This window comes from Chiloscyllium plagiosum, chromosome 25, assembly GCF_004010195.1.
Source record: "Chiloscyllium plagiosum isolate BGI_BamShark_2017 chromosome 25, ASM401019v2, whole genome shotgun sequence".
Lineage (NCBI taxonomy): Eukaryota > Metazoa > Chordata > Chondrichthyes > Orectolobiformes > Hemiscylliidae > Chiloscyllium > Chiloscyllium plagiosum.
This window is the reverse complement of record NC_057734.1, coordinates 22556064-22571775: the sequence shown is the minus strand read 5'-3', so window position 1 is coordinate 22571775 and position 15712 is coordinate 22556064. Positions and strand designations below refer to the sequence as shown.

At 43.6% G+C, this 15712-nt stretch overlaps 1 protein-coding gene across 2 annotated transcripts in view; it reads left to right on the top strand.

Annotated features, from left to right (window-relative positions):
- LOC122562636 (rasGAP-activating-like protein 1) overlaps nt 1-15712 on the top strand; it is a 270514-nt gene that overhangs the window by 144538 nt on the left and 110264 nt on the right. For both annotated transcript variants that reach the window (XM_043715652.1, XM_043715650.1), the window contains exon 10: nt 11191-11286. In XM_043715652.1, coding sequence (XP_043571587.1) covers nt 11191-11286 — 96 coding nt within the window. The remainder of the gene's footprint in view (nt 1-11190; nt 11287-15712) is intronic.

Below are 15712 nucleotides of genomic sequence, written 5' to 3'. Positions count from 1 at the left end.
ACCTGCACCAGAAAATGACAAACCTCTCAATCTGGCTGCAGAGAAAGCAGATCAATTGAGTTCCCATTGTTAAATCTGACAGGTCCTGAGGGAGGCCTCCTCAGTCCAGTACCTCTCCTTCCTCACCTCTGAGTAAAACTCCACATGCCACTGAGAGGTTTTAAGCTACAGCACAAAGCAGGCCACTGAACCCCTTCCACCCCAAACTGCTATGGTTTAAGATAGATTTCATAAATCAAGCTAAACCTTTTGCATTTATATGAGTTTTGGGCAAATGGAAATTACTCTTAAGTTGCTAGAAATGTCATGGAAATTTATTGAGAAATACTCTTCTTTGGATTCCTGCTGACTTGTCAGTGAGGCAATAAATCAGTGTTTGTTTCTTACTTATTAAATAAATGGATGGCATAGAGTGTAGTGACTCACTCAGTGTTTCTTACAGTTTGCATTGACTGGTGGTGTCTGCTTCTGAGGAAACAGGCGGTTTGTGTTTTTTAAGATAGCAGAGAAATTTGGCAAAAGTTAGACCAAATAAAGTGAGGGCTAACACACAAAGCAAGGAATAGTGCTCAAATGTGACAACTAGGAAATAATTGTGGAATTGTGTCTTTAATACGATTTTTCCAGTTAAACTTAACCAATAATAATGATCGGGACATGCACTGATAACTGTCCCAGATTTGTTTTCACATGAAGCATCTTGTCTTATTGTTGTTGCTGTGTGCTTTATTTAGATATTTTGCCTATGTTGTTACACAACAGATATCAATTTTACGCTGCACTGAATGCAAGACAGCATTTCCACAGTGCACTAAAGCGTTTCAATTGATGGCACCTTCAGATCGACTTGACTTGTGTATTTCTTGTAGTTTCTTGCTTTTACTTGACACATTTGATGAGCTCATTATGCAGCTAATGACTTTTTCAATATTCCACCCTTAGAAGCCTCCTGGCACTGAGATTGATGTCCCAATAAGGAAACTTTGCCTCTGTTGAGTATCAGTCAGGTTTGGAATCTGAGCTGTCACAGAGTTCTGGGCAGGTTAAACCCAGTCCAGAGGCAACTCGTTAGTCTCCTGCAGCAGTGCACATAAAAGCCACACGGATATTGAAATGTAAATAGCTGGCAGTATAGGCAGATCGTTTCTTGAGCACATTATGTTATACACCTTGCTTACCTGCACTGCAGCAACAGAATGATGGGCGTACTTCTCAAACAAGCCGAAATTGAACTTGAAGCCATTTCGAAGAATAGCCATTTAAAATGATAACACCTATTTTGATTTCAGCAATTGTAAATTGGTGAAAAACAGCATAAGACATTTGAGCATAAGAGAAAGATACAATGAAGCAGAAAGTATAATGTAATTGATAAGTGATTGTAATATTATACCTGGAGGATCCTAAAGATTTTATCACCTTTACTGCACTGTGGAGGCTGCCTGATCTCTGCTTTCCTGACAGCTGTCATATATCAGCAAGATCGTTACAAACAAGCAACAAAGGTCTTCAGATGGCTTTATAAATTGAGAAGCTATAGAGTTTAGATAAATAGGGCTGTCAGTTGAAATGTTCATTGCCATTCTGCATTCCTTTCAGATTTTAAACTTCCTGAAAGTGGCATCCACACCCTTTAAATATTGTTCTTTTCGAATGACAGGCACTTATTGTAATGTTTTTTTCATTCATTGACCTTTGAATACCATGTAGGTAAAGGGTGATTGTACTGAGACCCTCAGGAGCAGCTTTGAGGCAGGGCTGGGGTGCTGCTGCTGTCGAACTGAAAGGAGATGAGCTGGATGGAAAGCCTGACAATGTGATGTTGGCACTCCAGGGACAGGAAGACAATTGTACCGGTTATCATTGACTTTCAGTACAACCCTGCTGAAGCCATTTGCCGTTTTGAAAAAAATACACAGTGCACAGGCATCGTGGGCCATCGGATCAGAGGAGAGACATCAGGTTATCTGCTCAATGCATTGCAGTATCGCAACCGAGGAGCATGACAGTGTCAGCCAGTGCTCACCTGAGCAACCTTCAAGCAGACATGCTTGTTATGTATGTAGTTGGATGTGTGTGGCTCTTTAAGAGAATGTACCCATGTACAGAGGGGGGAACTAGAGGGGTGGTCAGGTGTGGAGCTCAGACCACGCACAATAAGGTATTCTCTGTTCTAATTTACCCACCAGCGACCTTGTGTTCTATTTCTGGTTCTCGTGAACCACAAACACAACAGATGACAACGAGGGTTGGGTCAACGCCACAAATCACGTGTGAACATTACTTTCGATTGTTGGGAAGAAGGATGTTGCCCACACTCTGAAAATATCATGGAATTGTGGAGGTAATATTGCGGGGAACAGTCATAAGGGGACTCAGGCTACGGGCGAGACTAGAGAAAAATAGTACATTTTCAAAGTTGGGGAGGGAGTGGCCGGCACAGAGAATGTTCACTGAGAGGACTCGGGCTGCGAACAACCACTAGACCGTGTGGCAGGAAAACAAAATGACGGGCCAATTTGGAGCAATGGGACCATTTGACCAAGAGACAGAATATTGGACCCTGCGCACAACGCAGTGAATAAGGTGGCTGAAGACATAATGGTACTGGTTTTCTTGAGTACCAGAGGGAGTAAGACCATGGCGATTGTAAGGAGTCAGGTACAAACAGAGAAACCTGTATGCCCAGAACAACATGGAATGTTGGAAAGTTAGTTTGCACCAAAGCCATTGATGATCGCGGAATGTTTCTTTATAATGTTTTTATAAATGGGTACTGCACATAGGAGAGTCCATCGCCCAATTTATGGCCACCTTAAAGAGGTTAACAAGTCATTGCGAATTCGGCGGGGTCCTCCAAGATGCCTTGTGTTGGTTTGTGGCCTTCAATATGAAGCCATCCAGTAGAAGCTGCTAGGAAGGACAAACCTGGATTTCAAAGCAGGTTTTGAAATTGCGAGATGGAATTGGCTGCCGGTGGAAAAGCAACCCAATGAGTGATGATGCCCTGGGGCATAAAGTAGTGGAAATCCGGCAGAGTGCTGTACCAACCATAGAATGCTACCGACATGGCAAGAGCGGCCACAAGAGATCAACGTGTTGGACTTGAGAAGCTCAGTGCTGCCAGTGTAAGTGAGTGTGCCATAATGCCCGAAATAGCTGGGTACAACTAAAGCAAGAGAAGGGGTATCTGAAGGAGATAATTCAGAGGACATGGCACGAGGTACATATCGCCAGCCAGTGAGTAGTCTGGGGGTCAGCACGGTCTGTGGGAGAAGCAGAATGCCCCAAGTTGGCAGAGTTTCAGTTAAACATTCTGTCGGTGTGGAAAGAAGCTGATCATTTCTGGGTTTTTCCCAAATTAGAGGGGAAGACAGTAGAGTTGGAAGTGGATAAGAAGCAGTGATGTCTGAATCAATATTTAGGGAAAAGTTAAAGGCTTTGCCATTGAAGCCTGCCGAGGTTATACTCTGGACATACACAGAACAAGTGGTACCACTGAAGGCCTATGTGTTGGCCACAGTGGAGCTAAGAGAGCAGTGTGCTGAACTGCCTTTGTACATAGTGAAAGGCGACTGCCCTGCGTTATTCAGACACTCCAGGTTACAGAAATTATAGAGAAATTGGGGCATGGTTAATAGGCCAGTGGACTCAAAGATGAGGTTGCAAGAAATTTTGGAAAGATATAAGGATGGCTTCAAGGGGGAAATGAAAGGAGCAGAAATTAAACTTTGTTTGAAGCAGGAGCCTCATTCAAGGTGTCTGAAGGCATGTCCAATACTTTAATGACATAAAGTGGAGGTGGAACTGCAATGGGTGGCGAACCTGGGAGCATTGGAACCATAACCACCAAAAAATAGGTCACTTCAATCATCCCAATCTTAAAAATAGATGGTATGGTGAGGGTTTGTGGTGTCTTTAAGGCCACAGTCAACCTAGCCCTGAGTGTGGATCAATACCCATTTACACACATTGAGGACCTGTTTAGTACTCTGACTGGGGAACAAAATTCTCAAAAATTGATCTGTCGCAGGTTTCTTACAGATGGAGGTCACTAGGGAGTCCCAGCCGCCACTGATGACAGTGACACACAGGGAACTGTTCCACTACAAGTGACTTCCTTTTGGCATCATGTCAGTGCTGGCTCTATTTCAGAGGGATAGACCACATTGTGATGGATTGCCAAGTGTCCGATGTTATCTGGAACCTCCAAAGAGGAGTATTTGGAAAAACCCAGAAGAAACCCTGAAAAGGTTGCAGGAACACAGACTACAAGTAAAAATGGAAAATGCAATTTTTTTTAAGGATGCCATAGAGTACCTGGCCCATGTAATCGATGGCAAAGGACTACACAAGGCTCCCAAGAAGATGGAGGCTATCAGGAATGCTCCAGACCAGAGAATGTGTCTCAACTAAGATCGTTCTTGAGACTTGTGAATTACGATGGCAAGTTCATGGCAGATGTGGCAACCATGCGGCAGCACACCTGCAGAGATGGGCACTGGCTTTGTCAGTCACAGATCGAATACCGACAGGCAGAGAAACATGGCAATGCAGATGCTTTGTTAAAGCTACCACTGCTGGAAAATGAGGGTGTTTCTGACTGGAACCTGAAAACTATGCAGGAAGACAAGGTACCCATGTCAGCAAGGCAGTGCAGAATGTTACTTGGAATGACCCGGTCTCGAGCTGTATCATGGATTTAGTCCTGAGAGGAAGGACTTGTCATAGAACTCACCTAGAATTATCCCCTTACCTGTCCAGGATGTGGGAGTTGTCTCTATCAGATGGGTGTTTAATGTGGGGAATGAGATTTGTTATTCATCCCAGTTAAGAGGAAAAATGCTGGAATGTGCACAAGGCAACAGGCAAGGTGCCAATGAAGGAGAGAGCCACGAGCTACTTTCGGCTGAAGGTGGACTCCCAGATTGAGGAGAAAGTGGAATCCTGTGAATCCTGTGCATTAGTAAGGAAGGTGCTGCTGTTTTCACCCCTTCACCCTTGGGAACAGCCTTAAACAACATGACAGCAGATTCACATCAATTTTGCCAGACTAGTAGGTGGAACAGATCCTACTTGTGGTCATGTATGCCCGCTCCAAGTGACTTGAGCTGGTGGGCACAAAGTCAGTATCAGCAGAAGCAACAATATACTGACTGGATGAAATATTTGCCAGGTTTGGGAACCATAAGCAAGTTCTGAGTGACAATGGTCCACAGTTTGTTGTGCAAGTGTAGCTGGAGTCATACATGTGAGATCGGCTCCATATCACCTTGTGATGAACAGCCAGGTGGAGAGATTTGTTCAAACCTTGAAGTTGGCCTTAAAGGCCTCACAAAGGGAGGGGTCACTACAACAGTGAATTAACAAGTTCCTCAGCATGTAGAGGAACCCGCCACACACGATGACCCAGTGCTCACCAGTATCCTTCATCTTCAACTACCAGCTGAGAACCGTGTTTGGCTTACTGTTTGGCCGGAAGAGACCTGACAGATGGTAGAGCGAAATCATGAAAGACAGATGGCCAGAAGGGTAGGAACCTTGCAGTTGAGGTATTCTAATGAGGAGTATTCCGTGTTGGCCCAGAATTAGATGTCTGGGGAAAAATCGATCCCTGTGGTGGGGTGGCTCAAACAGGATTGTTGTCCTATTCGGTACAGACTCGGGATGAACTGGCCTGGAGGAGACACATGAACCAGCTGGTCACTGCACCTCAGCAATGGGGGATGTCCCTCATAACACTGAGCTGGCCAGATGGGGCCAGGGGTGACGACCAAATCATGTGTCTCTGAGCCAGGGCTGACCATACCCAGGGAGGGCCAATAACAGCATCTTAGGGCAATAGCAGCCAATCAGAGGGCTACCAACAGAACAATGTGAGCTGCTGGCAGTCTGGGAGACTACACCAGAAAAGGTTCTTGAGGCAAGGAAATGGTCTCCTAGGAATCGCAATCCTCCTGAGAGACTGATCATGTTTGTGTAAACAACGGAAGAGTCATTTTCTTTTCCATGTTTTTGGAAATATTCCTGACAATATTTATATGTTAGCCACAGTGCTTGTATAATAGTTGTTAGATGTATATATTGGGAAAGGGAAATATGTGTGTAGTTGGTTGTTTCTCCTTTAAGAGAGCAGGTCAGGTGACCTGAAAGCTGGAGATGGCAGGACGCAGTCTAGATCATACTATGGAGCTGAACAGATGCACAATAAAGTATTCCCTGTTCAGGTTTACCTTCCGTCTACCTCGTGTTCTATTTCTGGTTTGAGTGAACCACAAGCGCAGCAATGCTGAGGATGACATTCCAGCCTATACTGTGAGGGTCTTCCATATTATCATCATCTGCTGTGTCCTGTGGAGTGGGAGGGCCCTTGCAACTAGAGGATTTGAAGAACTCTTTACTGGATGAGGCATTTGTGGAGGAGGGTCAGAACAGACAGGACTGGTCAGTGACTCCCATGTATCGGGGCCTGAGCAATGATTACAAGGGAACAATCCCATTACATGCTTCCTGCAACTGCGATGCTCCAGAAATGCCCGTGCAATAAAGACTTCTGCCTACTTTGACATGACATTCTTCATCTCATCATTACTTATCCCCTTGCCACATCTGAGGAGACTCGGCCTGTTCCTGACACAGACAGAGTGAGGGGTGGGGGGTGCGGGGGAGTGGGAGAGCAGGCTTCAGCTTTAGATAAGACAGCATTCACTGCATCAGCAACCCTAAACCTGTCAATTATTTATTGAAAATGGTGCCAACACCCTTCAACAGCAACGAGGATTTTGTGCAGCTAAACTAAAGGCAAAATACTGCGTACATTGGAAATCAGAAACAAATACAGGAAATGCTGGAGAAACTCAACAGGTCTGGCAGCATCTTGGAGCAACAGAGTTAATGTTTTAAGTCCAATATGCTCTAAGGAAGAATTATAATTCACCTCAAAATGTTAACGCTATTGTTGTCCCCAGATGATGCTGGACCTTGAGGATTTCTCGCACTTTGTGCTTTTATCCCTCATGTAACTTCTTTCTTATTGGAAGTGCTGCCATGGAGTATTTCCCCTGCATTTACGGCTGGAGTGGAGGGCAGTAAGTGAGGGGGCTGCCTTATAGCCTGGGATGACGTTGGCAGCTGTCCTCTAGCTGCCTGAGACTTGAAGGACCCTGCCATGATCCTTCACAGGGCCAGAATCATCACAGCTACTGGAGACATTGTGGTCACTGACAGAGGGACTGAGGAGCCACTGTCCACATTCTGAGCTTTTTGGCTGGTGGACTGCCCTCCCTCCCTGCGGGATGAGGGCATCCCTGGCTAGGCCAGCACTTATTGCCCATCCCACAGGCAGTTAAGAGTAAGCCACATTGTTGTGGATCTGGAGTCACATGTATGACAGACCAGTTAAGGGTGGTAGTTTCCTTCCCTAAAGGGCATTAGTGAATCAGTTGGGCTTGTCTGGCAATCGACAGTGGATTCCATTCCAGCTTATTGAATTCAAATTCCACCATTGGCTGTGGTGGATGCCCAGAACATTATCTGGCTCTCTGGATTGACAGTCCAGCAATAATATAACTAGACCATTGCCTCCCTATCTTCTGGAGCTGGAGGAGGCTATAAGCCTCTGTCCTGTCTAACCTTGCCATTACAGAGAACCAAGGCTATGGGATGCAAGTCTAAACACATTTCCAACATCCATTGACTGTTCTGCTGCCCATGGCTGTCCATTGTCAATCTCTTGATGGCGCTGGCCGCATGTATGTGTATCTGAGACAGAGCAGCACTCACAGCATGGATAGACTTTCCTATAATTCACATGTGGTCATACACAGTTTCTGCATATGCAGCATAGTCTGTCTGGCAAACACCTGAGGCCTGTGATCAGTTTAGTGTGGTCTCTCCCAGTCCTCTGACTGTCAGAGGCCCCAGATGTCACAGCCTTCCTTAGATTGTGAATGAATACCCAACCTCAGACTCATAGAATCATATAGTACAGAAGAGGCCATTTAGCCCATCAATTCTGTACCAAAGAAACACTCCAAATCGACACTAATCCCATTTTCCAGCGCTGGGCCCATAGCCTTGCATTTTGCAACATTTCAAGGGCTCATCCAATAACGTTTTAAAGGTTGCGAGGTTTCCCTCCTCAACTAGTCTCCCAGGCAGTGCATTGCAAATTCCCACCACACTCTGAATTTGTTTTTCCTCAAATTCCCTCCAAATCTCCTGCCTTTCACTTTAAAATGATGCCCCTTTGTATTGATCCTTCAACTAAGGGAAACAGCTGCTTTCTGTTTGCCATGTTCATGCCCCTCACAACTGTATATACCTCAATCAGGTCCCCTCTCTGCTGTAACGAAAATAACCAGCCCCTCCTCCTAGCTAATTAGCTCTGTGTCAGGCAACACTCTGGGTGAAACTCCTCTGCATCCCAAACAGTGCCATCTCATCCTTCCTCTATTATGGTAACCGGAATGGAACACAGTGCTCCAGTGGCTGAACCAGATTCCTGAACAGCTCTAACATAACCTCCTTGCTCTTATAATCTCTGCCATGACTGATATGTATGCTTTCTTAACCACCCTGTCAACCTATCCTGCTGCCTTCAGGGATCTGTGGTCAACTACCTCAAGATCCCTCTGTTCCTCTGAGCTTCCTAGTGTCCTACCTTTCATTGAGTACTCCCCTGTCTTGTGACTTCTTTCAAAGCGCACCACCTCACACTAATCAGGGTTAAATTCTACCTGCCACTGATCTGCCCTCTGACTACTTCATCGATATCCTCCTGTAACCTAAGAAATTCTACAATGTAGGAGTGCACCGGTGGAGGGTGCAGGGGAGTAATGCGACCGTGAACCTTCTGAGGAATTTTCAATCCCCCTCCTCAAAGGTGGGATATAGACCCTTAGATTCTGTGCATGTCCTTCCTCCTGAAGTGTAGAAAGCTGCATGAGACAGCATGACCTAAATAGCTGCCTAGTAAGACTTCACAAGGCCACGTATGTCCTTTGCAGAGCCCTCCACCCTTCTGGTCCATATAAAGCCTTCTCTACCCTATCTGAATGTTGAAACAGTTTGGGGCAGGTCTTATGAATATTTCTGGGCTATGCCAAGCAACCAAATAGTAGAGCGATAGATCCAACAGCACCTAATTGGGCACCACGGTGGCACAGTGGTTAGCACTGCTGCCTCACAGCGCCAGAGACCCGGGTTCAATTACCGCCTCAGGACTGTGTGGAGTTTGCACATTTTCCCCATGTCTGTGTGGGTTTCCTCCGGGTGCTCCGGTTTCCTCCCACAGTCCAAAAATGTGCAGGTTAGGTGAATTGGCCATGCTAAATTGCCCATAGTGTTAGGTGAAGGGGTAAATGTAGGGGAATGGGTCTGAGTGGGTTGCGCTTCGACGGGTCGGTGTGGACTTGTTGGGCCGAAGGGCCTGTTTCCACACTGTAAGTAATCTAATCTAATCTAAGTCTTCAGAAAGCAAATGTGGGAATTGTACTGGGGCACTTTTAGGTGCTCTAATGACTTATTCAAGTTGTGACTGATCTCAGAAGTACAAACACCTACCTATATGTTAATGATTCCACCCCCGGGTGGTTCAATGACACTGCTGGTTTATATTTGTTTAATCTCCGTTTATGTATCATATGGAATCAAAAACTAAAGTTTCAAAATGTTTGCAATGTCAGGTAATAGTCATGAGCAAGGAATACAGAACTTGAGCAGCTTACCTCATGTGAACCATATTAATGTTCTCATCCTGCAAGCAGCTCTCTGGGTATGTGCTCCACTGCACTTTGTTTATAAGCAGGTTCAATTCAAAGAAAGATTGTGCATCCATAAAGAACCATTCGTGACCTCAGGGCTCTCCAAAGTGCTTTGCAGTTAATGAAGTACTTATGCAGTGTGGTCACTGTTCTTACAGAGGAAACTGCTCTGCCAATTTGCACAGAGCAAATTCTGAAAACAAAAATCAATGTGATGACGACAAGATAATATATCAATTGAGATATAAATGTTGGCCATGAAACTGACAAGACTTCCACTTCTGATTGTGCAATCAGATCTTTATGAGGGGGCACTAAGGGCCACAATTTAACATTTCATCTGAAGGAAGCCTCCCCTGATAGTGCGGAATGCAGGATTAACGGTTAACGGTAGGGTTCTTAGTAAGGTGGAGGAGCAGAGGGATCTTGGGGTCTATGTTCATAGCTCTTTGAAAGTTGCCAATCAGGTGGATAGAGCCTGTATGAAGGCCTATGGTGTATTAGCGTTCATTAGCAGAGGGATTGAATTCAAGAGTCGTGGGGTGATGTTGCAGCTGTACAGGACCTTGGTAAGGCTACATTTGGAGTACAGTGTGCAGTTCTGGTTGCCTCATTTTAGGAAAGATGTGGAAACTTTGGAGAAGGTGCAGAGGAGATTTACCAGGATGTTGCCTGGAATGGAGAATAGGTCGTACGAGGATAGGTTGAGAGTGCTAGGCCTTTTCTCATTGGAACGGCGAAGGATGAGGGGTGACTTGATAGAGGTTTATAAGATGATCAGGGGAATAGATAGAGTAGACAGTCAGAAACTTTTTCCCTGGGTACAACAGAGTGTTACAAGGGGACATAAATTTAAGGTGAAGGGTGGAAGGTATAGGGGGGAATGTCAGGGGTAGGTTCTTTACCCAGTGGTGGGGGCATGGAATGCGCTGCCTGTGGGAGTGGTAGAGTCAGAATCATTGGTGACTTTTAAGCGGCAATTGGATAGGTACATGGATAGGTACTTAAGTTAGGACAAATGTTCGGCACAACATCATGGGTCGAAGGGCCTGTTCTGCGCTATATTGTTCTATGTTCTAACTCTCTCAGTACTGGAACTAAGCTGCCAGACCTGGTTTATTTGGGCTGAATTCTTTTGAGTGGGACTTAAATCTGCCAACCTCTGGGCTCAGAAAGGAGTGGAGTGTGGTCAGTTAATGTACATTGTCGATATTATCACCAAGCAAATATTAATAATTTCAATATTTGCTATTAGATCAAATATCAAGCCAACTGCTGCTGTGTGCAGAGCAACAGAAGCTAAACATGCTGTTTCAACCTCAATATAGATGTCTAATCTAAGTTTGAAAGCACATTGTGAAAATGACAGCAACTTGATTTATTTAAGTGTTATAATGTGCAACTTTAACAATGTCTCTTGTGTTAGAGTGTTGAAGCTGCAGGACCCACGAGAAGGACTACCCTGCCTGAAGCTTCACGAGCTTATGATGTGGACCATGCATCTACAGAATGTCTAAACTGGGTAAGTGTTGAGTTATCCCTTTATCAGATAAACAGTAAGAAATTACATGTGAATGGATTAAAATCAACAATGATACAGGACCAGCACTTATCTTCTTTTTGGAGTGTGCTCTTGCTGTTGCTAAAATTAGAGTTTTCTAAAAAAAATGACTGCTTAAAAAAGCACTGTGCTCCTGCAGAGTCTTAGTGTTAGATGCATTGCAGAGTAAGAATTCCTATGTTTGGTACCTGGCCTGTGCTAACTTAGCTATTCTGAACTGGGAATGAGTAGAGTAGCTAGGTTGATTGCAACACTCTGGACCATGAAAAGCTCAAATAAGGCACCAAATTATTTTTTACTCCATTAACTCTGGAAGTGACCTTTTATGTACGAGGCATCAGTTGCAGGTGGTTGACATGGCGATAGATGTGGATGATCTTATGAGGTACAACTATGTGGTGTTGGCGTTGGAGATGTTTCTTTGGAAACTTGATGAAAGGCGAAATAAAATGTTCAAATTGCAAGCTGTAGGGTGTAGCCTGAGACAACGACCAGGAAATGGATTGGAATTGGTGGCAAGGGGACAGCATTATGAGTGTCAGCTGAAAATACTGGCTTTGATTTTGTACAGAAGTACTCTGGCATGAAGTCTGTTGTTGTGTTGTTTATTATAGAGGAGGCAGTGTGCATGAAATTGCGAAGGAGATGTTGCTGGAGGCTAAAGTCTTTTCAAAATACTTGTTTCTTCAAATTATGCTAACTGTACACTTTAACTTAGCATGAGGTGCAGAGTGTTGCTTCTCTCTTCAGAACTCCTCTCTGTCATCATGTGACCTGTTATAGCAACACTGAAAAGTTTTCCTATTTATAGAGTCAAGTGTTAACTCTTTACCCCTCATCTCCCTCAAGTCAAACAGCATGATTGAATATATCCAATCTTCTGTACTAACAACATCAAGCGAGTAGGTGGTGAGGGTAGTTTTTTATCAACATTCATGTAACAACTCATTGTCTGTTCATGGAATATGTTGGAGAGGGGCAGCACATAAATAAGAAGGAGTAACAGGCCAAAGGGATAGTTCAACAAAAACACAATACCATTGATGCTGAGATTGTCAAAAAAAAAAGTGCTGGAGAAACTCAGCAGGTCTGGAAGCATCTATACACAGAGTCATTGTTCATATTTCGAGTCTAATAAAAGACTCTTCTTTGAAACTTCGGGGAAGAGATGACGAAGTTCTGAAGAAAAGTCATTTCGAATTCTAAATATTAACTCTGTTTCCTCTCCGCAGATGCTGCCAGACCTACTGAGTTCCTCCAGCATTTTCTGTTTTTAGCTCAAGGATAATTCCTTGGCAGACTCTGGAGCTGAATGAGGTCTACATCTGTAAACTGAGGTGCTTGCTGGATTTTCCTGTCCACCACCTGCATCACCACAGCATAGTTCCAGCAAATGTTCATCCCCTCCCTGCCATCTTAAGTGGCATAGTACTGGTGTTAGAAACAGCAATCAACTGATCACCAGTTTTTCCATATAAGTGGCTGAACATAACTTGGCTTCCTCTATCACATCAGTTCTGATACCAGCAGCCATTTTGGATATTTCGGGTTTCTTTTTTGCGACCTCATATCATAGCCAATTGTACAATCACACATGTCCAATCCATACTTTTTTTTATCAATCAGGCAAATGAACAGAAATGAATACACTGCTCGTGAAGCTGTGCATCCTGTGTTGGATAAGTGCAAAACAATCCTGAACAATCAGATTAACTTTGGTTGGATAAGTGCAAAACAATCAATCAGATTAACTTTGGTTGGATAAGTGCAAAACAATCCTGAACAATCAGATTGGTTTTGAATTTTGAATAGTTATTGCTCACATAATTTTCCATTTTGCAAAGCCATTCGATAGATTGTTATCACCATGAGTTAAACAGGACCAGTTTTCTTAGTACTTAATTAGCCTCAAGCCTGTATATTAATGTCTGATTTGAGTAGTCAGAATTATTTCCAGGACGCCACGTTACATGAGATGGCTACGATTGCTTAAAAAAATTATCATAAAAATAAAGCACTATTTTGTTTCAGGCTTTTGGGACTTTGCTGCAAATTACTGAGGCGTGCCTACCAGGCCAGGCAGCTTTTGTGGAGAGAGAAACAGTTGATGTTTCAGGATTATTATGTTCCATGAGATCTGGGAGAAATTAGAAATAGGTTTTAAGCAGGTAAAGTGAGAAAGAGAACAAAAAGGGAAAGCCAGTGTTAAGGTGTAAAACAGGAAAAATTAAACAACAAAAGAAGCAATCATACAGCAAGAATCGTGGGTCAAGAAAATCAACACAAGGTGTGCATGGCTGACTAATGAACAGCTGCTTTGTGAAAGCATTAAATAAAAGAGAAAATGGAGAGTGAAATCAAATCCTGAGAAAAACGAAAGGAAACAAAATGGACGACAGAGATTATGGTCTGAAATTGTTGAAGTCAGTGTTGAGTCCAGAAGGCTGTTGAGGGCCTAATTAAGAGGTGAGATTGTTGTTGCCTGAACCTGCGCTAAGCTCCATTGGAACACTGCAGTGGGCCGAGGGCAGTGAGGGAGCCAGGTTGTAGATGTAAAATACTAGGCCCTACTACTAAAGAAGCAGTCATGCAGCAAGAGTTCTGGGTCAAGAAAATCAATACAAGAAAAGCAACACAAGGTGTGTGTGGTTGACTGATGAACAGCTGCTTTATGAAAGCATTAAATAAAAGAGAAAATGAAGAGTGAAATCAAATCCTGTGAAAAACGAAAGGAAACAAAATGGAAGACAGAGATTATGGTCTGAAATTGTTGAAGTCAGTGTTGAGTCCAGAAGGCTGTTGAGGGCTTAATTAAGAGGTGAGATTGTTGTGCCTGAACCTGCGCTGAGCTCCATCGGAACACTGCAGTGGGCCGAGGGCAGTGAGGGAGCCAGGTTGTAGATGTAAAATACTAGGCCCTGGGAGGTTCAGGGTCTTGCTTGCAGATTGAATGGAGTTACTCCCACAAAGCAATCAGCTGATCTCTTTTTGTTTCCACTACTTGTAGAGCAGAAACTGTGAGAAGTGAATGCTAGTGAATTGAAATTTGCACAGAAATTACTGTTTCATCCAGAAGGAGAGCTTGTGGTCTTGGACAATGCAGAGAGAGGAGAAACTGCTGAGTTATTCCATGATATTCTGTTTTTATTTCTTTTGCTCAAATGGGACAAGTTGGATAAATCAATTTTAAAGACTGTAACTGTAGTCAGTGGACCTAACCTATTGGAGACCATGATCCTGAAGTCCTGTTCCAGGCTGTGATTGAAATAAAAGATGTGCTGAGTATTCATTTTGTAGGGATTAGACTAAATTTGATCTTGTATCCTCATTCCAAAATGAGCTAGATATGAGGATACTCCTTTTTGTCCTTGTGCTCTTAATAAGAGCGAAATGGTGATTTTAAAAAATTCCTTCTTGGGATGGGTGTGTTATTGGCAAGGTCAGCATTTATCACCCAATCTAGTTGGCCATGGTGTAGGTACATCCATAATGGCGTTAAGAAGCAAGTTCCAAGATTTGGTGCCACTGACAGTAAGGGACCCAGTGCATTCATTATTTCTGCTGTCACTTCTTTTCGAAGGTAACTCATCAGGTCCTGTGGTCTTGTCATATTTTAGTCCCTTAAGCTCCTCCAATATGTCTCTCTAATGATATTGATATCCTTGAGTTCCTCACACTTCTTAGCCCTTGGATTATTCTCTATTTTGGCGTGTAATTTATGTCTTCTACAGTAAAGAAAGGACAGAAAAATGGTTGTTCAGTATCTCTGCCAGTTCCTCATTCCCCATGAGACTTTCTCAGGTGATTTTCCTGAATTTAAAAAAACAACAAAATCTTTCCATCTTAATTTAACCTGTGAAAAAGTAACTGCTCGATGCAATTGTTATTGCTTTTTCTATACTTTATCAAAACAGATTAAATTTTTTCTCTCTCTCCCACCAATGCTTCCATGAATAGCTCAGGAGTCACCTTCAGGAGCGACAATCATAGCCATCCCAATTAACGTGGCATGGCAATAATCCTGACTACACAAATCAGACATTAATATACAGGCTTAAGGCTAATTAAGTGTCACCAAATTTTCGGTATTTGTACTTTGCTTAACATTAAACCAACTACTGTATCAGCATGATTACACCAGGGAAGGTGATAGTGATGCCTCTGGGCTACCTTCTACCCCAAGTATAACAGAACCTGTGGAAGCTTCGTCAGTCTGTACAGCCACCCACAGACGTACCCTGAGAGTGGAAGAGAAACATCTTCGTTTGCGACGGACAGCCAGTGATGATGATGAGTAAGTCAGAACATCAGGCTAATATTCTGGGGGCGTGGGTTCAATTCCCGCCATGCATATTGAAATGTAATTTCAATAAAAACCTGGAACTAA